We start from the raw sequence: 27,658 nt of genomic DNA on the forward strand, positions 1-27,658 counted from the left end.
ACTCACATGATAAACATGCCTTGGTCTGCATTGCTTTGGATCATTATCAAGTAGAACCTGTCATCAGCATGGATGCATGCCCTCTGGAATTGTGCTTGAAGCATGAAGGGATGCATGAATCTTTAGTGTGTCTGGTACATAAATACGTTGTGACACCAGCTACAATAGTGAAATGTGAATGTCCAGTCTCACGTTCAGAAGACAATGCAAACAAGAAGTGGAAAGCATTATCGCCTATAAATGTGAACAAACTTGTTGTCTAAGCAATTAGCCGAAGAAGTAGGATCGAGGGAACTTTTAGCCACTAAAATTATAGATTGTTTTATTTTTTAATGTAGTGTTTTGTTCATACATTTGGCACGTTCAACTTTCATGATAAAAAGGTTTGCGCTATAGCACTTGTGTGAGGTGGACTGAAAAATACTATTTCTTTTGGTTTTTTACAGTGGAAATATTTTAATTAAAAATAAATAGAACGGGAGCACTATAGACTTTGTTTTCTGTGTTATAATTGAAATCAGTATATTTGAAAATGTAGAAAACATCCAAAATATTTATATAAGTGGTATTCCATTACTGGTTAGCAGCGTGACTAAACACAATTAATTTTTTATAGTGCTTGACAGCTCTATTCAAAAGTATTCAAATAGGGTTTCCAGTGGCTGCTACAATACATTTCTTATTATGCTTGTGCGACTTTTCAGTTAGTCCTGGTAGCTATGTCTAATTTGTAAAGGAAATGCTTCTTTTTTCATTTAGCTTCCACTTCAGAACCATTGCAGCACCCAACAACTGTCACAACAAACCATGCTCAAACTTGAATAGGAACATGATTCATATGTGGAGAAGAAAAACAAAGCTGTGGGTTCTTTTTTCAGTACTGTGATGAAGTACTTACTGGGACACAACCGTTTCCATCTATTACATTAAAACAGTACCCAGAATAGACTGAAAATAATCCCATGTGCAACCACAAACAATTCATTTCCTTTCATGGGGCCATGTCTCATCTTCATGGCATGATGTGTGCAGAATACCCAATCTTATAATTATAAGTGTCCTGTAAATTACCCTACTGAACAACAACAGACCAGATCCTGGCATGCTGAAGAGTGAGTACCTTACTCCTCATGTAGTCTCACTGGAATAAGCTACTCAAAAAATAAAACACTACACAACCTCAGTAAGGCTGACAGCATTTAGCTTAGTGTAAATATATTCTATATACTTTACACAGTGGTGGGTGCCAATAAATAATGGTTTACACATAACAGGATGAATACTTTGCTTCCATATACATTCGAAATATTGGAAGTACTGCAGTAGAAGTGTTTATTTTTGAAAAGTGCAAACAGTGTACTTTAAACATATGCAATATACAGTTTATGGAACACATAACATGAGCTTCTTTTCCAGATGACAAAAGAACACTGAATAGACTCCCTGTGATTTGCAAACAAAGAAAACTGGAAAGATTAGAAACTTCCAGCCAAAATTTTATCATGGACCAAGGTAAAAAGACCAGCAGAATAGCACTCAGCAAGTACAGGCAGTCCCCGGGTTACATGGATCCGACTTACATCGGATCCCTACTTACAAACAGGGTGAGGCAACCCCGCACTAGCTGCTTCCCCCCAGCAGACCAGGGAGATGCGAAGCTAGCGCCTCCCCCTCCCCCCCAGCAGACCAGGGAGACGCGGAGCAGCTTTTCTCAGCAGACACCTCAGCTTGAGAATAAAGGACTGAGGGAAGTGAGGTGTGGGAGAATAAAACTGAGCTTTGGAGAAATGTTTGGCTAGAGTTTCCCCTACAATATGTACCAGTTCCGACTTACATACAAATTCAACTTAAGAACAAACCTACAGTCCCTATCTTGTACGTAACCCGGGGACTGCCTGTACTTCAAGATGTCAGCAAGCAGAATGCAGGACTATCTTTGTATCCTATTGTATGGTCTTTGCCACACACTCTTCTTTTTAAAATATGTATTTTTCCTTGCTTCCTGGCTACACAAAGAAAAATTGCTCTTTGAAAAATCAACAACAAAAGTAAAATCAAATATCACAGAAAGAGTCAGCTCAAAATTGAGGAGAACTGCAACCACCGCCCCCTGCAAATTGCAGAATGTTTTGGCCCAAATTAAAAATATGTCCTTGGTTTGAGCAAAACAAAATGAAGTAAAAGGTCAAGTTTTGGGGATTAATGTACCTTATATAGCTGGCCTGTGGGTTTCTCGGAAACAACACCCTTCCAGCATCCTCTAGGGCCCTTCCACTTACGGATGTTTGGCAGAGTCGGCTGGTTCAACTCCATACAAAACTGCAAAGGAAAAGAAAAAGCTTTGTAGAGATTTTTTTTTTCTTCCTTAAACAAGAATAAAGCAGCCTTGTAAAGCAGTATTAATAACAGACATACTAGAGATGACAGACTATAACCTCTATTGAAATATTAAACACATGCCGCCTACAGATGCGAGGCCAGCTCCGCAGACAGTGTAAAATGGCATATCTCTCTTGACTTAAATGGAGTGATGTCAATTTATACCAGCTCTGAATCTGGCCCCTGGGTTTTCATACAGCAACAGCTTGAACGAACTCTGGAAAGGCAGGCTCGGTCACTTAGGCTATGTCTACACTACAGAGTTTTTCTGCAAAAACTCGCAGAGCGTCCACACCTCAAGTGTGTTTTTGCGCAAGAGAATCGAAAGAACAGAGGGGTTTTTGTGCAATTGGTATTCCTCTTTCTATAAGGAAGAAGCCTTTTTGCGAAAGAGCACTTTCACAAAAAGGCATGTGTGGATGGGGAAGGGGGGGACGTTTGTGCAAAAAGAGGAAAAAGGAAAAAGCACAGGTGCCCCGGTGGCCATTCTGTACATACCAATCAGTGCTTACTTTCGAGAGAACTTCCATGCAGTCTGGGCACTCTTTTTCGCAAAAGCCCATAGTTTTTTTGATGTGCTTTTGCAGTGTGGACGCGCTCTTGCGCAAGAAGTTTTTGTGGAAGATCTCTGCCAATAAAAGCTTGTTGTGCAAGAAGCCTGAAGTCTAGACATAGCCACAGAGAGAACAAGCACATGCCACTAGCACGTAACAGAAACTCTGAAACGTTAACATCCATGAGAGTTTGCATAAAGGGAAGACTGAGCCAAAGTCTGCACCAACTTTCACTCACTTTGACATTTTTAGAACTTTTATTAAAACAACTCACTGAAGGTGCTATAATTGTAACTTATTTAAAACATTTGACCCACAAGTTAATTTATGCAAAGCTCCAGACCTTTTAGTGTAACTGTAAGGAGTTAGAGTATTTGAAAGTCTCTACTAAGAATGATGTGAAACTGAAATAGCCACGTTATATTTTAAAAGAATTCCTTTTATGCCTGCTTCCAATTATTATAACTCTATCTTCTAGGCCATAACCACAGAGCCAGACCCATGTCCTGTTCCAGACCCTTTGCACTATTCTGGTATATTGTTCTGCAAAAACACAAATATTTTCAGTGAGAAAAGTTCTCTTTGGGTGAAACCTTGCATGATGTCTGTCACACCAAAACATAGGGCTAAGCTAAAAGCAACAAAGAGGGGTTTATAAGGCAAATGATAACCAGAGCTCCAATCCCTCAAACCGAACAGTGCAGATAGACCATGCTGCCCATGCAGACTTTCACAGGCTTCAATGGGCCTGCTTGTAGGAGTACAGGTCTCCTGCATGGAACTCATTGCCAGGTTGGGGTTGTGGCTTAGAATAACAACACTGGGGCTGCATATCTTACCAGCTTACTATTTTCTGAGGTTTTCACTAGGGATGTAAAAGTGTAGTCGATTAACCAGTTAACCAATAAGCAAAAGCTTATAGGCTAATGCTATAGACTCCCCTCCTCCCCACTTGCTAGTAAAATTTTTAGCAGGCTGGCCAGCAGCCCGGCTCAGTCCTGCCTTGCGACGGGTCCGGGACCTACTCCAGCTGGAGCTCTGCATTTAAAGCGTTTTAGGCGCTGGGCCGGCAGGCAGCCTAGCTCAGTTCCGGCTTGCACCGGGTCCAGGAGCTCAGACCATCCCTAGACAGGGGCTGCTGCCACCTTGCACCACTGCGTCTGTATCAGAGCCAGCAATACAGGGTGACAGGCAGCGCATCCACAAGGGGAGCTGGTTTTTAAACTGGCTCCCTTCACTGGACCAGCTCCCATTTGGCACCCCGTGTTGCTGTCTGATACAGTGGCAGCAGCGCAGAGTGGCAGGGGTCTCCTTGGGAGTGAGGTCGGAGCACACTGGCTGTCGGCCTCGCCCTCAGGGACTATAGAATAGTTGACTAACCAATAAGAATTCATGAAGTTACTCGACTATTCTATTACCATCCCTAGTTCTCACACCTATTTATTTTTCTTTTTTAAAATAAAGTCCGAACCCGTGGACTTGATGGACAGCCTTGTCTCTAATTTAGGCTCAGCTGAGGCTCAAGCTTTTAGCATCTATGCCTCAGGAATATGCTACCCAACAGAAGGCTGAGTCAGTTTTAGTTTCTAAATCAAGAGTTGAAGTGTTTGGTATCTCTTTTTAATTGTGAAGAAATGCAAAGGGCTTTGGGCATTATGTGATTAGAGTTACTTGATTGTAACATGAAGTAGCACTACACTAACACCATGCTTGTGCTTATCAATGAAACCAAGACTATACAGTGCTTAGGACAGGGGTGAGCAAAAGCCTCTCAATGAAGTGGATACCGGCCCGCCTAGGGCTTTGATCCGGCCCACGAGGCAGTTCCAGGCTCTGCCCCCTAGCACAACCTACACACTCGTGCCATGCAAGCCGATTTTCAGCAGCATGCATGAGAGAGTTCACTCCCGTCCCGCCTCCTCAGTGCAGCTGCTGGAGAGCGCTCCCTCCTCCCTGCAGCAGATTAGGATGTGGTAAGAGGAGGGAGTGCTGGGGCTCCGGAAGCTGGAGGTACTTCTGCTACAGCCATGCAAGTCCAGGGCTATGTGGCTGTGGCAGCGGGACTTCCGGCCTCCAGGACCAGTCCTAGACCACAAGGGCTGCAGCCTCAGGGCCGGTCCCAGAACACAGTGGCAGCAGAGCCTCAAGGGCGGCCCTGGACTGTGTCAACAGCGGCAGCTGGGCCTCCGGGGCTGGGCCAGGACAGCGTGGCTGCAGCTGTTGCTGCAAGGGGGCATGAAGCCAATTAAGGTCCTCCCTCATACCCAGACCCCCACACTCCAATCCCCTCACTTCCCTCCTCCCGAACCTGGCACCCCCAGCTTGTTCTGACACTCTACCTTGTTTCTGCAATCTCTCTCCTGGCCAGACACCCCACCCTGCTCCTTCATCCATGATACTCCTGCACCCTCCCTCCTGGCCACATGCTGCACCCTCCCTTGCTCCTGTTCCCTCCACCTGGCCAGACACCTTATTCCCAGCCTACTTCTGCACCCCACCTCCCTCCCAAATCCTGCACCCCATCCCTATCCTACTTGCTGGCAGTCCTGTCTCGTGCACTGTGCCCCTCATTTTGTCCCCACCCCAGAATCTAAGGAGGTCCATAAAATCCACTAACTCCAAAACCCCAGAAAAGTAAATCTGGCCTATGGGAAGCCCTGAACCTCTGTCTACCCCCTTCCCTTTCCCTCACACCATGAGGCTGGGGCACCAGAGGAGTGAGGTGTCTGAGTTGGAGCCACAGCAGTGAGCATTGGTGGTTTCTGGAGGAGTTTTTTTGCTTTTCACTTGTGTGTTGTTTTTTTCTTCTCACTTGGAGGGGAACCCTTTTTGGCCTGGGGGGTCACTTACCCACAGAAAAAAAAAAGATTTTTCTGTGGGTCAGTGACCCCAGGCCAAAAAGGGTTCCCCACTCCTGCCATAAAGAAAGAAAACACTGAAACCTTTTGTATTGTATATAATATTTTATTTTATTTTATTTAAAATGAAGTTTGATAAACTAACATGAGAAAGTTAAAATGCTGACTCTGTTTCATAATTTAAATTAAATTGTTCTCCCTAGCTGCAGCTAGTTCAGAAAATAAGGCATCCCCACTTCCTTTGCCCGGCACACAGATCTGTGAATATGTTAAATCTCAGTATGCCACTTCAGAAAGGTTGCCGACCCCTGCACTAAAAGGTAGATCTGTATCTTAATTTATTTATTAATGAAGCTGCTGTAAGTAGGACTGCTGTTGACTTTAAAAGGTATCACCGGCACTCGGACCCATACATAGAGGTGAATAAGTCAAATAAGCCGGGCTGGGGGGAGAGAGGGTGAGGCAGGGATGCCTGCTGGGGCAGCCTGTCAGCAGCAGGGGATGGGCTTGGCGGTAGTGGTAGGAGACCTCCCCTGGCCTGACAAATTCTCTTGTTCGGGATTGGTCAGGTCCCGATGATACCGGACCAGAGGGGTACAACCTGTATTTTTAATATGAATATACAAATAAGTGCTTGGTCTACATGAAAAACAAACCCATCCTTTATTCATTCTCTAAATTAGATCTGTTAGTAATCCATTTTTAGAGAATCCTTTACATAGACAAGAAACATTAACACATTAAACATTAAACATTAACACAAAACTCTTGATCAAAAGTATGTCCTGATAGGAAAATACGTTCTAGTCTCTTCTATAGAACCTTTCAGATTCCAGATTTCCCCAAAATTGCAGCAAATCAAAATTATTACATTTGGAAGGGAAGTCAAGGGGTTCAGTAATCGTATACTCCATCTACCACAATATACAAGGAGATGTTTTATTTTCTGTGTCCATGAATGTATATTGAGCATAACCCGGAATGTAGCCAATAGCAGTGATTGGACAATTACCCTTAGCAGCTTGCTCTTTTGCAAGTTTTCCTAATATTTGACCTTAGTTGTCATTACTGAAGATGCAAATAATCAATTTTTGTTCCTGTTGACCAACAAAAATAAGCACTCAGTGGAAAGAGCTAAAAGAGAAAATGGAATAATTGTGCATATTAATAAGGCATCATTATGCACACTTTGATGACTCATACCTAGACCTCAAAACCTGTTTCCAAAGGACAGAATTTCTAAAGTAAACAACCTACCTAAAACTTCTCTGTAGTGTAGGCACTGGGATCGAGGCTAAGCCAAGGGCCTGTTTGAGGTGAAGAAACACCTTCTGTCTCAGAAAAGGGTGTGCTCTCCCGCAAGCCACATGGAAACCACAAATCACACAAGAAAACAAAGCTTGGGGGTGTTATAAAGTAGTGTGAGGATATGTTATTTGTTGTTTGCACATGATTCCATTCTGGAGGATCATTACACTTCATACACAAAAGCATAATGCAGGCTGAAAAGGAAAAATGAAAAACGACTTCAAGAGATGTCTGTTGCAAGCCCATTAATATAGCACGGCACACTTCCATGCAGTAATCAATGTGAACCTTAAAAAGGTGCTCAAAGCAATTAGCTGTCCAGTTTGTTAAATTGCCATGGAGGATTTTGAACCAAAAAGGCACTACAGTAAATGCAAACAACAATATACTTCATTAAAGTAATGCTGACCTTGCGTCCACTTAAAATTGGTAGGGAATACATATTCTTTTTTTAAAAAAGGCCTTGCATATGCATTTTTCTATAGATTTTTTAAAAAGTTTCTTGATTCAGCAACTTTAATAATTTTTTTTGATAGAGCAGGGCAGTGAGAGGGAAATAGGTAGTTAATCCCTAGAAATGTGTTTTCTTAAGTGTAGAGGTAACGGGTAAATGGTATCAAATCAATCAATTTGGAAGAAGAGTACAGGAATTACAGATTAAACCTATGTGATCAATTGCCAGTGATTTCAGATATTTTAAGAGGTACACATTAGCAAAGGCAGAGCTGAGGGGAGGCAGAGAGATGTGAGGACAGACACTTGAAGTCCAAGAGTAGTGAATGCTTGCTGTGGTATCTGAAAAGGAGAGCTGGACCAATCAATGACATGTTTTACCATGGTAGGCAAGGATGTGCTATGCACAAAGCAACCATCGAATTTGATATCCTGCCTCCTACAGCAACCAATACTGTGCTGTGTGCTTCAGAGGAAGGTAAACCTAAGAGATCTAAAATATGCTTTGTTAATTGTGCAATTCTGCCTATGGATGCCTCTGGCAATCAGCTTCCATCCTTAAACATGAGCTTTTTTATTTCATATAGGCTTTAAAGGCTAAGAAGATACAACAAAAATGAAGGATGAACAGAATTTCACATAGCCTCCCAGAGATAACTCTCTCCTAATCCAGTTTTTAATGTACCCTTCCCTAGGTCTCTTCTTCCCCGACTCTCCCTTGATTGCTACATTTCCCATTGCCCCTGGAGCTGATATCAAGCTAAAGCAATGCTTCTTGAACTTGGTGTTCAAGTCCTATTTGCTTCTTCACTGTTCTCACCCAGGAATGGCATTTTATTCTCCTCCCAACAAGAATATCTCATCACAGCAAGACACTTGGGCTGTGTCTAGACTGGCCAGTTTTTCCGGAAAATCAACCGCTTTTCCGGAAAAACTTGCCAACTGTCTACATTGGCCGCCTGAATTTCCACAAAAGCACTGACTTCCTACTGTAAGAAATCAGTGCTTTTTGCAGAAATACTATGCTGCTCCTGTTCAGGCAAAAGTCCTTTTCTGCAAAAGGGCCAGTGTAGACAGGTCAGATTTGTTTTCCACAAAAAAGCCCTGATCACGAAAATGGCGATCAGGGCTTTTTTGCGAAAAAGCGCGTCTAGATTGGCACAGACGCTTTTCCACAAAAAGTGCTTTTGCAGAAAAGTGTCTGTGCCAATCTAGACGCTCTTTTCCGAAAATGCTTTTAACGGAAAACTTTTCTGTTAAAAGCATTTCCGGAAAATCATGCCAGTCTAGACGTAGCCTTGTAGTTCTAATCTGAGCTACCACGGGTGAGGTACAGGATGTAGCTAGGCCTAGTGTGGCATAACTGATGCTGTGACAGCCAACAGAAAGGAGAAAAGGTGGTTTAAAGTTCTCCCTTTCTTAAATATATTTTCTCACACTTTCAGTTGAGGTCCTGATTTGACATTGATTTTTCAGGGAATAGAACAAGTTGCTGCTAGAAAACTTTTGCGATGAGGAGAAAAGTAGTACAGTTTTCTTTTGCCTTTTTGTCCAACTGATCATTTGTATAAACAGCAAAACGCAAGGGGCCTCCGTGATTCTCCATTGCCCTGCACCTTGTGCAGTCATTTATACTAGGGCAAAGTAAGTATAAAGTGCATGTAAAATGTAATCAAACCAAAATTCTCCACCCCCTTATGCAGAGGGGTAGCATTTTACATCCGTTTTGTCTAGGCACAAGACGCTATACGAACTGCAGGGCACAGGTGCATCAGAACTTTTAATGTCATTTTGCTTATCTGCTGGCTGTAAGCAATGGGTCTCATGGCTACAACACTGATGGGGACTCAGAGCATCTGGATTAAATTCCTACTGACATAGGGGAAAAAGCAGCTTGCCCAAGTTCCACTATCTGCCTCAGTTTCCTATCTGTAAAATGGGGGTAATACTACTCTCCAAAACCATAGCATTTGTGTGAATACATTAATGTTTGGGAAGTACTCACCTACTGTATTGATGGTAACCACAGAAGCATGCACATAATCAGGATTCATTTGCTGAAGCATTGTGCTTTATATGTAGCTATTCACTTAGCCCTTTCCAGGAAGGCTTTATTAATGGTCTTTTAATGTTTTTTTCATTAACAATGAAATTGCATAAAAGGAAGATAAACTTGGAGACATTCTGTGAACAACTAATTATTAGGTATTTACAAAAGAGAGAGGAAAACCACATGAAATATGTTTCCAATCACAGACATGTCAATAGGTAGGTTTTGGGAAAAAGCTGTCTGCCTTTCATTCTTGATTTAATTGTATGAGTTCAAGTTAAAAATAACAGCCTTGTGGATTACAGGATCTGAGTTACATAAGTTCAGAGTAAAATGCAAGAATGAATGTAAGTTTAAAAAATGACACAACCACTCAAAAGCAAAAACCAAAATCAAAACTTATGGAAACTTTGACTCTGTCTCATTTTGCCTTTCTACCCTCTTTGCCACGTCACTTTGAAAAACAGAGCATAGAAGAGTCACCTTGAATTTTGTGGCTTTGGATAGGCTTCCTAGGTCTGCTTCTTTATTTGTTTCTCCTAATGCTATTGCTAGATAACTAACAATAACTAGCTCTTAAATAGCTCTTTTCATCTTCAAAGTACTTCATGAACAAATTTATCCACAAAAGAACCCTTTTACAGACTGAAATGGAGACAGGGCAGTTCAGCACTAGACATTCAGCTGGTCCTCTAACCCGTCTCATCTTGTGAATTTCTAGACTTTGCCCACGCTTACACACCAGTCCTCATGTTGCACCTGTGGACACCTGCAAGTGCACTTTAAAAACTGTAACAATTATGCCCATGCATGTGTCAGAACTTATATCTGCACAACTCACTTGTCCTGGAGCAAACGGTAATGTTAGCCTGAGCGCAGCTATTTAAATTGTTCAAGAAACCATGCAAGTGTTTGGGGAGCAATGGAAGCTATGGGCTAAAATTAGGTCCCAGAGCATAGCTCCACAACGGTATAAGCGCGCTTCATCCCCTGACAGAAACACATTATGGGCTCGTCTACACTGGCCCCTTTTCCGAAAGGGGCATGTTAATTTCACAGGTCGTAATAGGGAAATCCGCGGGGGATTTAAATATTCCCCGCGGCATTTAAATAAAAATGTCCGCTGCTTTTTTCCGGCTTTTAGAAAAGCCGGAAAAGAGTGTCTACACTGGCCCCGATCCTCCGGAAAAAAAGCCCTTTTCCGGAGGATCTTATTCCTACTTTGAAGTGCTTTGAAGTAGGAATAAGATCCTCCGGAAAAGGGCTTTTTTTCCGGAGGATCGGGGCCAGTCTAGACGCTCTTTTCCGGCTTTTCTAAAAGCCGGAAAAAAGCGGCGGACATTTTTATTTAAATGCCGCGGGGGATATTTAAATCCCCCGCGGATTTCCCTATTACGACCTGTGAAATTAACATGCCCCTTTCGGAAAAGGGGCCAGTGTAGACGTAGCCTATGATTCCTGCTTTGATGTTGCCTCACCCTCTAGGTACCTAACCTCACTTGGAGCCTAGGTTTTTACAGTAACAATTCTCCTTGTGCTGACATTTCTGCCTGTAGGCACACTCACTGCTACCCCTCTGGAGGTGGCCTGCCTAAGCCCCAGGGTGATTCATGGACCAGGGGAAAATAGGTGTTTAGTTGCCTCTCTTGCCCACAGAGCCCAATTCAATAGGCAAGCTAAGAGGCAGTCTACCAGATCATGTCTCATTCAAAATCTTGCAGGAGGAGATTGTGATAGCATCCACTTTATACCTTTTAGTTCAGTGGTTAAAAATACTCCCCAGGGATTTGGGAGACCCAGTTTCAGGTCTCCCTTCTGCCTAATTGGGAGCAAAGATTTCAATAGGAGACTCCCACCTTTCAGGAGAGAGCCCCAACCACTGAACTATGAGATGGTCTTATATGGGGCTCCTTTAGCCTCTCCCTGCTGAAGCTGGTCCACTCTGGATAAATAAGGAGTTATTAGAACTGGGGGACTGGACCCTGGAACTCCCATTTTCCAGATGGGTGCCCTCACCACTGGACTGCAAAACTAGTCTCACCCTCTTTCTCTCTGGCCCCATGACTCCCATTATCTGCCCTTCTATCTGGCTTGAGTGCTCTCCCGAGAGATGAGAAACCCACTGTTCAAATCCTTTTCCCTGCCTGCTAGAGGGGGGCAAATGGAACTTGGCTCCCTCAGATCCCAACTGAGTGCTCTAGCCACTAGGTGAAATATTATGGGGTCACCAACTCTTCTTCTAGCCATTTGGGGTGGAGTGAAGCAGATGCCCAACTCAGTCTCACCAAAAAAATGACTTGGGCACCTAAGCCATGGGACTCCAGGAACAGTGTTCTGACCTGAGGAGCACTATAAGAGCCAGACAATTATCTCTGTGAGAAGGATAGGGCTTAAGACAAAACCCTCAGGTTGGCATCTCTCATTGGCTAGCATAGGTGGCTCTCGACCTCATGTGCTGAGTTTTGTAGATCACATTGTCAGGCATCTCTATCTCCCCATTCATTGCATTTGGAGCTACGCAAGTATTGTTCTAGAGATTTTCTAGGAGCTGAGTACTAGTTACAATGAACCAGATTAGAACGTGAAGCATTCTTGCAGGTGCGGCGATATCTATTACCCAGGCTGGGCAGGATTGGTGTTCCTACCCTCTGTTTGTTAGAAGCTGGGAATGGATGACAGGAGAGGGATCACCTGATGATTACCCGTTTCTGTTCACTCCCTCTGGGGCACCTGGCATTGGCCACTATCGGAAGACAGGACACTGGGCTAGATGGATCTTTGGTCTTATGTTCTTATTCATTTATTGTGTTTGCATGAATTCTATAATTACGGTGTTCACAGCTGAGGCAAGATATAGCATCCCTTTGTTATTTTACTGTAAAATCCTTATCCTTATGCACAGTAACCTATTTTCACTTATGAACTGAAGGTGCTTGATCCTGACCAGCTTTCGTAAAGATTTGGGTTTTTTAAATCCCAAGGGATTTGCTTTTCTTACTCCAGTTGATGTTTTGGAAAACTGAATATCGAGTTTTAATTGGTATGGGAACACAGAGCAAAAATGTACCACAATTACCTCACAGAAGCCTCCTTTGTAATATCTGACAGGAAATTACACATTTTATCTTTGAAGATTTGATTAAAAAGAGATTACAGTCTACAAAAATAGTCCTGTGTCTATCCTTTAACCACAGGAGTCTTGGGATAACAGTTCAGAACAGCTTTCATTTGTGTTTTCCTCACTTCATTCTAAACAAAGTTACTATTTATATCAAGAAGATATTCTTACAGGTCTTCAAAAGACAGACAGAGAAGCGTAACGTCTTTGGTGCAGGGCAGTGATGTGCAACAGCTAACAGAAAACGTAATACAATCATGCCCTGTAAGCATTATGCTGCCATTGCCAAAGAAACTACAGAACTATCAATCTTCTGCTCTCAAAATGGACTGTAGACTTTTTCTCAACCAGTTTGTTATTTGGTGCAAAATTATCCCTCTTGCATACATGCTGGTTACGTACCCTGCTGTTTTGCTCCCTTATAATATATATATGAAAAATAAGAGATGCTTCCGTTGATTTAAATTATGCAGGATCCAGCCCAATCAGATCCTGCTGCATAATGAGGTCTGAACACATTCCTTTAGAATTCAAGGACTGGACAGTAATCAGCTGTAAAATGACAATAATGTAAACTTCCTCTCCCCAGAAGAAGACAATCACAGATAATTCTGGAGCTTTAATAGGAGGTATGGGGAAAAAGGCAGGGTATGATTCTACATGCTCTTACACTATTGCAAGCATTCAAAAACATGACTCACACCCCTCTCAGCCTCCCTCCCCCCATTCATGAGCAAAATGTTGTTTTATTTGCTGCCTTCTGCTTTGGGGGCTTCTAATGGCTCACTTTTTCAAGCTTTCTTCCACAACCATAAGGGCTAGAATCTTAATTCTATTTTAAATGAAAGCTGAGATACCCATGTAACAACATGACCCCAGAAGCTGGGGCTACTGTATAAGAACACATACCAAATAAAACTAATGGCAAAAATATTCATGGTTTCCTATGTTTCTAATACATACAGGCAATTTTATTGGTTCATAGAGGTTTCGAAGGTGAGTGACTAAATATTGAAAATAATCTGAAGTACTTTCACATAAAACAATGTTTTGATCTGATTTATGCATAAAAGGATCAATATAAGAATAAATAACAAGATTACTTAAATATCTAAATACTGCAGAAAAAGGGGAAGTCCTCATGATCATGATTGGATCTTTTCATCAAAGAATTCTTATAAGAAATGACTCCTTGAACTCAGTCATCATTTCCACATAGTTATAAAATGGTCTACTCATTTAACTGGCTGGAGCAAGAACATGACAATTTCAAAATTAAATTATTTGCTTATTTCTATATTGCCGCTTAGCTGTTCAGTTCTTTTTCAGTGGGTAGTTTCTGGAAAGGGAAGGAAAGTTTTTCTCTTCTACCATTTTAGCCATCAGAAAAACTATAATACAATCTCTCTCTTTGAATTTCATTGTACACATTCTTCCAGGGAATACATAAATGCTTGCTGGATCCTATTAGTGATACTGTTAGAATAATAAAAACACATCAGATTATTAAAAAAAGTGTTACAGGTTTATCAACCTGGATATAGATTCAAATATAAAAGAAGAAATTCAAAACAACAAAACAAAGTTCTGTATGTTTAGCAAAGGTATATATATACATACTCCATTTTACACTATTATTCTGAAGCTGCTCAATGAAACCATGCAGAATGCAATAGATGTTAAAAGGAACTTAACATTCAGGTATATTCTTTTGGGGCCTGTTCCTATAATGTGATGAGCAACTGAAATCAGTAGGGGTATGTCTACACAGCAGGGCTAAAGCCAAAATAAACTACGCAACTTGAGCTACGTCAATTGCGTAGCTTAATTCAAAATAGGTTATTTGAACTTTTAGCAGTGCCTACACAGCAGGAAGTCCGAGAAAGAGCACTCTTCCTCCAACTTCCCTTCCTCTTCATAAAATGAGGGCTACAGGAGTCGGTGTAAGAAGTCCTGCAGCCTAACATTATTTTGACATTATGTCAAAATAACTGCTGTATTATTTTAGATTATGTTATTTCAGAATAACATCAGTTATTCCAAAATAATGCTGCTGTGTAGACATAGCCTAGGAGTGGAATGGGAAAATACTCACTCTCTCAAGTTTACGCACTAATAGCTTGTTCCTGCCGCCACTAAAATGAATTGCAAAACTCCCTTGACTTCTATGGAGCAGGATCAAGACCTTAATACTACATTCTACCTTTATTCACCTTCAGTAGTACGTTAATCATAGAGGACTCAATGGCATTACTCAAGAGGAGTCAGGTTATCAGTATCTGCCCCCTAATTTGCAAGCCAAATAGAGAAATTCTCTCTGAAGTACAAGATAAAAAAATTAGTTTCCTGGTCAATGCTGAAGAAAAATGATAAAAGATGTACAGTATCGATTTACCAAGATTTGGCCTACTATTCACCTTCCTACTGCCACAAGCACTGCACTGAGCAAGATGAAATAATAAAGGAGCTGTAAAAAGAAACTCATCTGAAGAAAGATTTTTAAAAAGTGTACTGACATGTTTCCAGGGCTGAGATAAAATTGTACTTCTACATATAAAAAACTTAAAGGGAAGAGGGGAAAACATTTTTATCTGTTTTTAGCAATTTCAGAAACATTGCTCTAAAAAGGAAAAATATACAAACCAATAGTTTTCTCCCATATCACAATTATTTACCCCTTTATGCATCCTCCAGTAAGCACTGATTACATAGATTTTTCATTTTACTATACATTAAGTTGCACTTCATAATGTCATGGAAACAGATTTCATCATATTTCATTATTTCTTTTGGGTTGCTTATTATTAGGTAAATATATTCTAATTTCATTTCAAAAGACTTCACTACACATGACAAAAACTAGTTTCTTGCAAATTTCCTGCCATTGTCTCCTCCTTTCTCATTATAAATATTTTTCACATCTTTAATTTTCAGGTAGAGTCCTGATTTGACAATGATTCTTTGCTGGAATGGAAGACTCTGTTGCTTGTTCATTTTTAGGAGGAGGAAAAGAAAAGGGCAGAGTTTTGTGTCTTCTCCTTCTGTTGCCCTCTGTCCGCTGATTACATTTAAGAAGAGACCTGCTGTACTTTAATCGCACAAAATGCTATTTGAATAGTCCTAATGGTCAGGCTCCCCATACAGAGTGAATGCATTAGTCATTCACTTAGACAGCTAAAAGCTGATTTAGCTTGATATTATGCTGCTCCTGCTGCTATGTAAATTTAAAAAACCCACAACTATCTAAAACTAGTCTTGGAGCTGTTGGCCTTTGCTGCTTTTCCCACTGTCTTCTGCAACCAGGTCGGCCAAAAAGGACAGAATAAGGGCTCCATATACTATCTGTGAAGGAAAACTACATGGATGGCAGCAAGTATGTGTCCACTGATTCTTGTTCTTCCTTGGCCTGTACATTTTAGGGCGTATTTCACCTATGGTGCAGTTGGCTCAAATCCTGACTACAGTCACAATAGGCCCAGTCATGCACTTAGCACAGAATCCAGAAAAAGCTGTGGCATGAAGCTGTGCCACCTGATAGGGAACTCCCATACACACAGCGCCTCCTGGAGCAGCCCAGCCGTGCTGTGGGAGAGGGTACATTTGCCACAGGTTTTGAAAGGGAGCAATGATAATAGAATCCCAGAGGAGTGTCAGTCTCTTTACCTGAACTGCCCAATGGAGCACATGATGCATGATGCACCACATCGCTTCTCCCTGTCACTAGCTACCTATTAGCTATTCTCAATAGGCATGAAAGAGCGAACCACCACCACTGAGGTGCCTGGACACACATGAAGTAGCCAAAGGACCTCTGCCAGGAGCAGGAGCAGCTCTGAACTCTGGGCAGGCCATGCCCCATAAAGTCTCCTGGTAGAAACAGGCTCCCTGTGGTTTTATCATCCTGCACCCTGAAAGACTGCCAGAGAAGGAAGGGAAAATATATGCAATGGGAGAAATGCTGGAGGAAGTAGAGAAGAGTGAGAGGACGTGCTGGGATTCTGTCAACATTGCAAAGTGGTGCTAGTGATTCAGTAGCAGACACTCTGCTCCAGGTGTAAGGCACTTTTCTTGTCTAATATATATAGCAATAAGTATATTTATATAAAACAAGACAAACTAACAAATGAAATCCACCCACACAACCAAAACATGGCACTCCTACCAAATTACTTAATCCACTGCACATCCTTCATCCTTTGGGGATGACAACACGACAGATGGATAGTAACGTTGCTTAACATACGACTGAAGATGCTCGGATACTATAAGTGATGAGTGTGGTATAAGGACCTATAGAGAAGGGCAGGAAGAAGAGAACAAGGTGAGAACAAGACAACAATTACAATAACTCCAATAGGACCAGGGCACTACTTCTAGTCCTGCAGTGCATGCTCCCCATATTTGCTATGGGCTGTAGCCTACATGATGCTGGTGAACAGACCCTGCATATTAGCAGGTAAAGAGCTAGACCGCCACTTGCATTAAGGATGAATTTAGAAAAGGATAATATGCTGGGAAGTGGAAAGGACTGGACCCAGTTACCCTCCACTCGGCCAAAACACTGCAGTAAACAACCCATCACCACTGTCACTTTGACAGGTTTCCCGGCCTTTCAGTTTTCAAGTGTTTTAACCTACATGCCTCACAAAAACCCTATGCCAGTCTGAACGGAAGCTACGTCTGCTTCAGCTACTCCAAATGAAAATAAGTGAGCTGAGAAGAGCTTTGTGTGAATGCTCATAAAGCATCTCCCTGCTTCCACATAGTACTAAACGGAGCATCAAATTCACTCCATTTAAAAATAATAATCAGGAAGTTTTAGCACTCTACCCATTCAGTATATAACAACCCACTTCTTCTTTCTGTCTGCTCAGTCTTCTCTTAAACAAGAAGCATGTTAGTTTTGCGTTTTCATTGCTTAACATTTTTGGTGTATCTTCTGCCCTATGACCTTACATAGGAGTAATACTGAAGAGCTGCCATTCCTTCTTCAGCAAGAGATGTTCACAAAACAAACCTACGGGTAAGTCAAATTTAGGCAGGATGAGCCTTTTACAACTGCTTCTGGCAGAACTGTTTTCTCCTCTGGCAACAAGCTGTATCCAAAGCAAACTTTCTCTTAGCACACAGACTGGAAAAGTACAGCACCATTTAGAAATGCCTTCAGCATTCTCCCGCACGCCTCTCCTGCAGTGGCTTAACTGCTGTTGTATTTTATTGATATATGAAGTGTTTAAGCATGAAACTTGTAGGAAGTGATCTGTAATCTTCTCACAGGGCACTGTGATAACGTAGACCATAATGTCTTGTCCCCAGGCCTAAACTGACAATGAGAAAAGATGATGTGAAACTACAAATGCTTAAGGGTCAGATTATGATTCCTTTACTCACACTCAATTTTATTCCATGGGAGAAAATGACGCAAGTATAAATTCAATATGTGTTGAGGCTCTGAGTCTTTCATAGCACACTGTTATACAGTCTCAGCTGGAACTGCTATTTAAATCTTTAAAAATTACAATTGGTATAAGAATTTTTGCTAAATCTTAATAGTTTTCAAAAAGATACATTCTCCTCCTGATGTGTGGCCAATGTACTGTCTGCGGTCACTTTGACTCCATTGGAAGTAAAAATTCCACCTCAGGTCCTCCACACAAAATAGCAGCACACTTTATCTAGCAAACAGTTTTTCAATACTTTCTAACTGTGGTATAAAGGACAATGGGTATAAATGTGCTAGTATAAATAAATAATGCTTCTCAATTATATAGTGCCCTACAGCTAATGATCTAAAAGCATTTCAGCAACACTAAGCGATTATGCCTCAATACCTTAGTGAAATAGGCACATTAAATATTATTCTCCCGACATTACAGAATGGGAAGTAGAGAGAGGTAAAATGATCTGTTATAGATTACATTGTAAGTCAGTGCCAGAATCAGAATTAGGCTCACAGGTCTTTGGGTATCTCCTCTTGTTTTTTAAACTATTATGCTGCCTCCCTGTATCACTACAGTATATACAGCACAGATATATATTCAGACGTTAAAACAGATTTTAAAAAAGTCAAGTTTTAAGCACAGTCAATAACTAAGATGGGACTCAACCCCTGATTTGTGTTAATTGAAATACTATCATTTATAGAGTGATTGTCATATGGGAGACAAAACTCATCAGTCCGGTGGCCTTTATTAGTCAGAATTCCCATTAATATCCGGGGGAGTTTTGGGTGATTAAAGGTTTCAGCACTGGATGCTAAATGTATGACTAGCTTACAGTTCACAAAAACGCACACATGAAGATGCAGTACTGGTCTAAGTAGGTGCATTTCTTGCTGAGTCAATAAAACTTACATCCATGAGGGAAAAATTTGTGGTTAATACACTGAACTGGATTTAGGAGACCTGCATTCAATTCTGGCCCAGCTGGACTTCTGGTGTAACTGTTTGAAAGTCATTTAATCTCTGTGCATCTCCATTCCTAATGTATAAAATTAGAATAATAATTCTTCCATACCCCTATGGAGTGCTGTAAGTAGGGTCACCATGCAGCCTGTCTTTCCCAAACATGTTCTCCTTTACGGTCCTTAAATCTCCATCCAGACAGGTTTTTGAAATATCTAAAAATGTCTGGGATTTTGCCCTGCTCATTCTTTTTCAAACACCACCTGCCCCGAGCGTTGCCGTTGAGCTGGAAGCCCGGAGCCCCACAGAGGAGCCCGCCGTCTGGTGAATGTTGTAAAGCAGGCTTTTTCTGTCCATAGCCTTCGCGTATAGCCCATCCTGCCACACAAGGCCCCTCACACAAAACCCAGATACTCAGAGGAACATGGGCAGCACAATGCAGTTTTGTGAATGGAATTTGATCTTATAGGCATTCTGGGACTCACAGGCGCCAAAAAAATAGGGAGGTGAGCATGACTAGATAGTGCTTACAGATAAGCCTCATTTGACCGTTGCTTGACCAGTCTTAGGGGCAAGGGAAAAAGTAAACATAGGGTAATAAAACATAATTGTCTAACACTAACTATGCCCCATCTGGTCCTGTCCACGAGGGGATCACGCATACATCACGAAAATTTCTATAGGGCAGTATTGTCATACTACCTCATCACTAGCCTATCAGGCCCTGCCAAATGCAGACCCTAGCATGGCAACAGATACCGAAGTTTTGTATAAAAGACCCTCAATCCCTTTGTTCGACGGAGGTTCCGTGTATTGAGGGCACGTGTCTTTTTTTTGCCTGGCTAAAGGATTGATCACCCTGAGGCTGCCTCCCCACCCTTCGAATCAAATATAGGGGTGCACGAGTCCTGAGCATGCTCCGAGTTCTAGTGTGTCTTTGTGTCGTTATCGTTTCTGGATTTGTAAGTATTGCTTAAATGTATTAGTTATTGGTTTAATTAATAGTCAAGTTGTGTTAATTTCACTGTGTAATTCTGTAAAGTGTATCTAAGTTCTGTTAACCACGCTGTGTAAATTGTATAATTTTGTGTTGCATAGTAGTGTTGTATTTAGGTTAAGTATAAGTATTAGAAATAGAAGCCCCGGAGTTGTTAAGTTGTAAAAGTAGATTTATAACTAACTCCACCAGCTGTCCTAAAATAACCATAGAGGGGCTGGCTTTGGATGGTTCTTTTATCATCATTATTTTGGCTTTGTTTTTTGTATTTTTTATTTGTATGCTGCGTTGTCTTAGGCGAATTAGGAATAGTGATTTGATATAAGTGAATTGTAATCAAAGAATTGTAATCAGTTGGGTATAATTGTGCCCAAGCTTTTCTACGCTGTAAAAGTACTAAGCAATTGCTAGTTCAAACACCTACTTGTTAATTGCTGGTTTTGACCACTTAATAAAAATCATTTGTTTCACCATCATCCAGTAGTTTTCACTGGATAGTCAGCTTTAACCCTTGAGGCTCACATCACATCACCGAACCAAGGTGTAACAGTGAACTGATGGGCAAGCGAGGGGAAAGCAGGAACCCCCTGGAGCTCCCTTCCAAAGGCCTTCGCCCCCACCATGGACCCCGCTTCTCTGAGCCCCACGCCACCCATCTGAACCAGCCCCTCTGCATGGCCATCCCTGAGCGACCCTGGCCTCATCCCTGACACACCCCTTGCTCCTCATCAGTTACCGCGGATGCCACGCGTAGACATCCCCGGCCCTTATTCACGAACTACCCCTCCCGACTACTGACACTTCACTTCTCCCGACTGCCATCAGGCCCCTGACCTCTCCCTACACACGACTGATCCCTTTATGACTTGCCCCAGAAACTCACCTATCCCCTGATTCCCGCATCCTTCCAGGCCACTTCTCTTCGAACCTACCCCCGAAAGCCCTTTGCTTCCAATTATTCACCCCACTTTTCCAAACATTGCTCTTCAAGTCCACCCCAGACTGGCCCAACCATGCCTTTCTTTCAGCCTGACTCCACTCAGCACTTCCTCTAATCCCAACTTCCTTCCTCTCTCCCTAAACACCAAATAATCGTTAAACCTGTGTTTCCCCCAAATTTGACCAGATCTGTTACAAAACCTGGATCCAGTCTTTAACAGCCAGAACAACCTATGTACCAAGTCACTTAACTGGTCCTTCTTCCGAAAATCAGTAACCACCTCCTCAAATTTTCCTGAAAATCAGCCCCCTCCTCATTGAATTTGATGTAGTGATGAGATGCCTTAATCTTCCGGATTATCCTCCTGGGTGACTGAAGAAACTTTTGCTACTATTGCTTCCTCATTTTACTTTTTTTGCCTGAAGATTTTTCTGAATAGCATATAGGATGAAAGGACGTTTTGGATGTTTCTTTCCACCCTTTGTATACTGGATAAGCAAAGGGGAAATGCCCTAGAGGAATTGAGCACCACCTAATTGAGGAAATTCATTATTTCCCAGATTGCCAATTTTGCTGGACTGCTAAAAAGGATAACACAAGACTGACACAAAGTTTACATCCAAATTCAGGGAGGTTTGAAGGATTTGGAACTTGGAATTCCGATTGCTTTCCTTTTGACTTGGGAAGTATCGCTTCATCTCCCCTACCTCCCAAGTCATAAACTAGTTTTGTGGAATTCATAACTGGAGAATTAAAGTAATAGAATGGCCTCTCGTGTGGACCCCAAGATTAAACAGGCTTTGCAGAAAAAAACACGGGAAAGGACTCAAGAGGTAATGGATTTGGAATTTTCTTTTCACTTGTTTCTTTTCTATACTCACATTGTGTACTCACTGTTACTCGTTGTATATGCTCACGTTGTATTAATGTGTTATATTAACACATTAATACAACGTGAGTGGGTAGATACTGATACAGATACACTCCCTCTCAGGAGTGTCCTCTTTTTTGAAAGTTCAAATATAGTAATCCTAGCTGTAAGGATAAATTCATTAATAATTGTGACGTGGTCAGATACTAACATGATGAGGGCAGTAGATATTATTAAACCAGGTTCTGTTTGTCCTATGCAGATAAGTGCACACAGACTCGTACACATAGGGTGTGTCTAGACAACAGGGTTTTGTCGACAAAAGCAGACTTTTGTCGACAAAACTATACCTGCGTCTACACTACCGCTGAGTTCTGTCGACATAACTCAGCAGTTTTGTCGACGGCAGTAAACCTCATTCTACAAGGAATAACGCCTTTTGTAGACAAAGTTCTGTCGACAGAAGGCGTTATTGCATGTACACTGTCCTTTGCGTCTACACTGTCATGTCGACAAGCGGCTTGCCTTGTCAACAGAACTGGATATAGTCTAGACACTCTTTGTCGACAAAAGCATGTAGTCTAGACGTACCCATAGGAGCATTCCTGTGCACAAGAAGTGATGTGTTAGTACTTAAACATGCAAATAGGAAACATGAGCTGTATTTCAAACACTGAACTCTTCTCTGCTTAACAGTCCTTTCACAAAAAAAGGGCTTTGCTCTGAAAGGGATTTAGAAAGCACAGTGATTACAATGTGTTTAATCATGATTAAAGACTGATCTGGCTCAATCTACTCAAAAGTAGACAAAAAAAACAGCTGACATTCTAACTCATCAGAGGTTGTCAAAGTACGTGCACATAATGTCAGGAGAAAATATTGTATTGAATCAAGAAAACTGGAAATAGTTTCTTGTTAAACAGTTCTGCCTATCAATGCACTTTGCAGACCACAGAACACTAGCGTAGAGACAACACTGCACAACTCAGCATTTTAACAACATGCTAGAAGTGCCTGAAATCCCCTGCAAACTGCAATAATAATTACACAGCTAGAAAAGGGAATGTAACAGAGTTGTATCTTTTCTCCCGGCCTTTGTATTTTCCCTGGAACACCAGGTAATGCTAATAATGCAGCACCCAATACTAAAGACATCTCTATCAAGCAAACAGAATTCAATATCAGTTACTATGCAATTGACATTTGCCTTATAGGAAATAAATCAGCCTGCTCAACACCACACCCATTGTATTTCACTGATAACTCTGTGGTTCTATATCAGGATTCTGCATCAACAGGTATGGTCACACCTACTATGCAGATGCAATATATTGATCTCAACATTTACTGTTTCAAACTGGCAAGGAAGTGAGCATAAAAGATGTGTGTCCTCCTTTTTAAACCAGTTCACTTAAATTTGAATCACAATAACAAACAGAGTTTCACAAAAGGCACCCTGAACTAAAAATGAACATGTATCCTAGGAATTATTTGTATTTTGGGATTATGGCCAATGCAGATAAATGCAACATGTTTTAAAACAAAGATAATTATGTTATTTTAAAGGGAAAATCAGCTCTATCTCCATATGATTTGGGGGTGGAGGGCAGGGAAACATAGCTGCCTGGAGAGATTAGATTTCTCTCTCTATCATTTAGCTTTCTGTGCACATCCCCTCACAAAATGTCAGAGTAAAGAGTATGGTGAAATTTAGAGAACAACAGGCACATATATACTTAACCCACGTACCAAGTCCACAGGACATTAACCCTAGTAAGAAATCCAGTGTGCATGAACCCAATTTTCACCTCAGCCTGGGTCAGCCTGTCAAGAACATCAGTCATTCCAACCTAGACAATTTACTTTTAACTCCTCTAATGAACAATCCACACATTCCAGTTGACCACAGCACTTTCAAAGACTATTGAACAGAAAACATTATCTTAAGTATTAAAACTTCTAATAAGTTGACAAGAAAATAGCAACCCTGAGTCATACCTGCAGTGTAAATATCAGAGTCCTTTATCATAGAAACCAATGTATCAGCAGACACGCAAGCTTGCTAATACTCAATAGAGAAGCCATGGCCTACAGTCAACACAGTATTCTCCAGTACAGGATTAAAAAAATCTCAAGGAGAAATGGGATCAAGGCACCAACATCATTAACAACTCAGACACATCTGGGAAAATACATGACAAAATATCAAGAACAAGGAACGGGAAATAATCTTAATTTTTTACCAAAATAAAAGGATCAAAATTGGTATTACTGGATTCCAGAGAGGCTGTGTAAGGATATTTGAAAAACAAACACACAGTAATCACCAGAGATAATGATGACCACATGTCAATGTCATCTAAGACCTGATCTTTAGATCAATTCCATAATGTACACCTGGCCTAAATTATGTTCTTATTGGGGAACAATACATTTAAAAAACTATGCAAGTCTCTGTTTGGCTTTGGAACTACCATACAATCCACTTAACCAGGTCAGCTGCAGGATCTGAACATTCTGATCAAACATATAAAGTGACTCTGAACATAAGAACAGCCATGTTGAGTCAGACCAAAGGTCCATCTAGCCCAGTATCCTGTCTGCCAACAGTGGCTAATGCCAGGTGCTTCAGAGGGAGTAAACAGAACCAGTAATCATTAAGGGTACGTCTAGACTACATGCCTCTGGCGACAGAGGCATGTAGATTAGACTACCAGGCATAGGAAAATGAAGCGGTGATTTAAATAATCGCCGCTTCATTTACATTTACATGGCTGCCGCGCTGAGCTGATCAGCTGTTTGTTGGCTCAGCGCGGTAGTCTGGACATGCGGGGGTCAACATCAAAGGCATTTGTCGACCACCCAGGTATGCCTCATCCCAGGAGAAAACGGAGTTCTGAAGCATCTTTAACCCTCAGAGTATGTTACTGTTAACACACAGACAGCTAGAGTGTCAGGTTGTATGTGGAGGTGGGCTAATTTACATCAACGGAGGATCTGACCTAGATTTTTTTTTAAAATGCAAAAAGTAAACAAACAGGCATAGCTAAAGTTGAGATTTAAAAAACAAAATCAAGTGACTTTTGCTTTTAAAAATCAAAGGATAGAGAGAAATAATTTAAATATAGTTAGATCTATATCTTGCTCTTTTTCTTGTGTTTAAGGAATGTGTATCAAAAATTGACATACTGAATGATGCTATCACAGGTTTTTTTAATTCCACCATTACCAAAAATATACTATATCCATAGCATAACAGAAACCGCTAATTCCCACCTAACTCTGAGAATCAAAGCAGTGCCATTGGTACCTGACTTTCATGAGCATTTCCCCAAATCCAGATAAACTTTTAAAAAAAGACACAAAATCTATTAATAATGATTGCCTGATCAGTTGTCTTCCTGTTTCTAGAGTTTGATTCTGCAAAGACCTATGCAGATATTAAACTCTACACATTACAATGGGATTTGTCTTCAGTGGGACTACGGTACTCCATAGCACGCAAATTTAAGTATGTGCACAGGTCTTTGTAGGACTGAAGGGGAGCTCTTCCTTCTCTTCCTCCTTCATGGATGTTCACATAAACTTTGTAATATGAAACATTCTAAGGAAACTTTTAAAACTCAGCACAGGATTCTGTATCACAAAATGAAAAATTAGGCTACTAAAGTTAAAGAAAATAAAATATTAATGAATATCCAGTAAGATGATGTGAAAAAATCAAAAACTTATTAAAGGAAAAACATGTTTGTTCTCAAAAACTCATCTAGCTTTAAAAATACACCAAAGCATTTTTAGATACAAGAAAGCTAAGGTATACAGATTAGTAAAATATATTATTTTATTTCTACAATGCTATAGGATTAAATAGCAATTTACAAGATAACAGGAATTGCATATTCCACAGATGAACTCTAAGTAGACAGCACAGAGATCATTATTCTAGTCCCATGTACTTCGGAAAAAAGAGGAGGATGAGGAGTGCAAAATTTCTCTGTATATGTATGTATATGACACAGCACTCTTATTTTCCACTGGGATAAATTGGCTTTTTTAATTCTTTAAGTCTGGCACAGTATCAAAGCAGACATAAAATAGTCACAAGGCTCAATTTAGAAACATAATTTTTCTTATGTTTAATTTTTATGAAGATCTTCCTGCAAAGCTACAAACAATGGCCTGGCCAGAAGTCACACCATATTGAGGTCATCCTTTCTTGGATGGTCTTGTTTAAAGAGGCACTTTGCCAAAAGGTAAACAGAGGTCTGCCAAAGATCTGAGGAATTACAAGTCCACTGACGCTTAATCAGGGACCCTACTAGATCTATCACAAATAAAACAACTCAATAGCTTGTCTGTTATACAGGTTGAACCTCCCTGGTCCTGCACCCAGGGACCTGACTGGTCCTGAACCAGGAAATTTATTGGAGCAGGAGAAGTCAGTGCCAGCACTTTTTCTGGTCCCCCACTTCTGGCTGTGGGTCTCTGAATCATCTAGTCTCTTCTCCCGAGGGCATCCCATCTCTGCTCCTTCCTCTCCCTGAGGTTGAGCACCACAAATCAGATGTTTGTGGTGCTCCAGATCTAGGAGGCCAGGGGAGGAGTTGCTAAGCATAGGGCTGCCAGTGTATAAGGGGAGGAGGAGAGGAAAGAGCTTAGTGCAGTTTTTAACTCGTGAATGTTCTAGCCCATAAAGTCATTGATGATGCTGGACCAGATGTTGCCGGATGAGGGAATTGCAGCTTACAGAAGTCCAACCTGTATATGTGATGGGATTGATGGGTGTATTAAAAGAAAGAAGGATCAGATATCTGATGGCCATTAACCAAAAGACTTGTTCTTAGTTTACTGAAGCCAGTGAAATGACTTCCATTGACTTAAGGAGGTAAGGATAAAGGCCCTTTGTGAACCTCACCCTGTGCAGAAACAAAACACAAGACACAGACCCCACTTGTGCTGGCTCTCAGCATGCAATGCCAAGAGTTTTCCCAGTTGTTCAGGACTGAGGTAGTGCTTTACACATGTTCATCTCTCATCCTATAGTATTTCTAGAATACTGATCATAGGAAATGAATGCAGTGCAGGCTATAGTAACTGCAGATTGAGCAGACAACAAATAGGATGCCTGTTTCTCCATGGTATAGATTAGTATTTTTGAAAGACCTGGAACTACAGTGATTATAAATACATTATTTTTACAATTTACATGAAAAGCCTGGCTCTGGAGTGTATGGCTCCTTAAATGTACGTACTCAGATCCCAAATGGCCTGTTTGTGGTGCATTTTTGGCCTTGCCTCACTAGGAAATTGGTGCTAAAAATTCTCTTTCATTGCAACCAGTGCAGTTTCACTACTGGGATTACTAATGTAGACTGGATGCCTGCAACTGCCATTGTCTTAAACACCATGGCTATGGCTACACTGTTGCCTTCTTCCGGAAAATCTTATGCAAATGAAGCATGGTGTGGAATATTGCCACGCTTCATTTGCATAATTAATTAGCAGCCGCTTTTGCCCAAGAGGCTTTTGTGCAAGTGCTGTTCTTCCTCATTTTTTCAGGAAGAACGGCTCTTGCGCAAGAAGGGGGTTTTGTGCAAAAAGGAGCCATATATACACAACTCCTTTTTGCACAAAAGCCTCTTGTGCAAAAACGGCTTCTAATTAATTATGCAAATGAAGCGTGGCAATATTCCACACCGCGCTTCATTTGTATAAGCTTTTCCGGA

General features: G+C 41.2%; 1 protein-coding gene across 1 annotated transcript in view; it reads right to left on the reverse strand.

Annotated features, from left to right (window-relative positions):
- Window positions 1-27,658, reverse strand: part of EEPD1 (endonuclease/exonuclease/phosphatase family domain containing 1) — an 83,392-nt gene that overhangs the window by 12,627 nt on the left and 43,107 nt on the right. Inside the window, exon 3 of the mRNA XM_006124057.4 lies at window positions 2,209-2,319. Within this exon, the coding sequence (XP_006124119.2) occupies window positions 2,209-2,319 (111 nt within the window). The remainder of the gene's footprint in view (window positions 1-2,208; window positions 2,320-27,658) is intronic.

The sequence above is a fragment of the Pelodiscus sinensis genome, chromosome 2, assembly GCF_049634645.1.
Source record: "Pelodiscus sinensis isolate JC-2024 chromosome 2, ASM4963464v1, whole genome shotgun sequence".
NCBI lineage: Eukaryota > Metazoa > Chordata > Testudines > Trionychidae > Pelodiscus > Pelodiscus sinensis.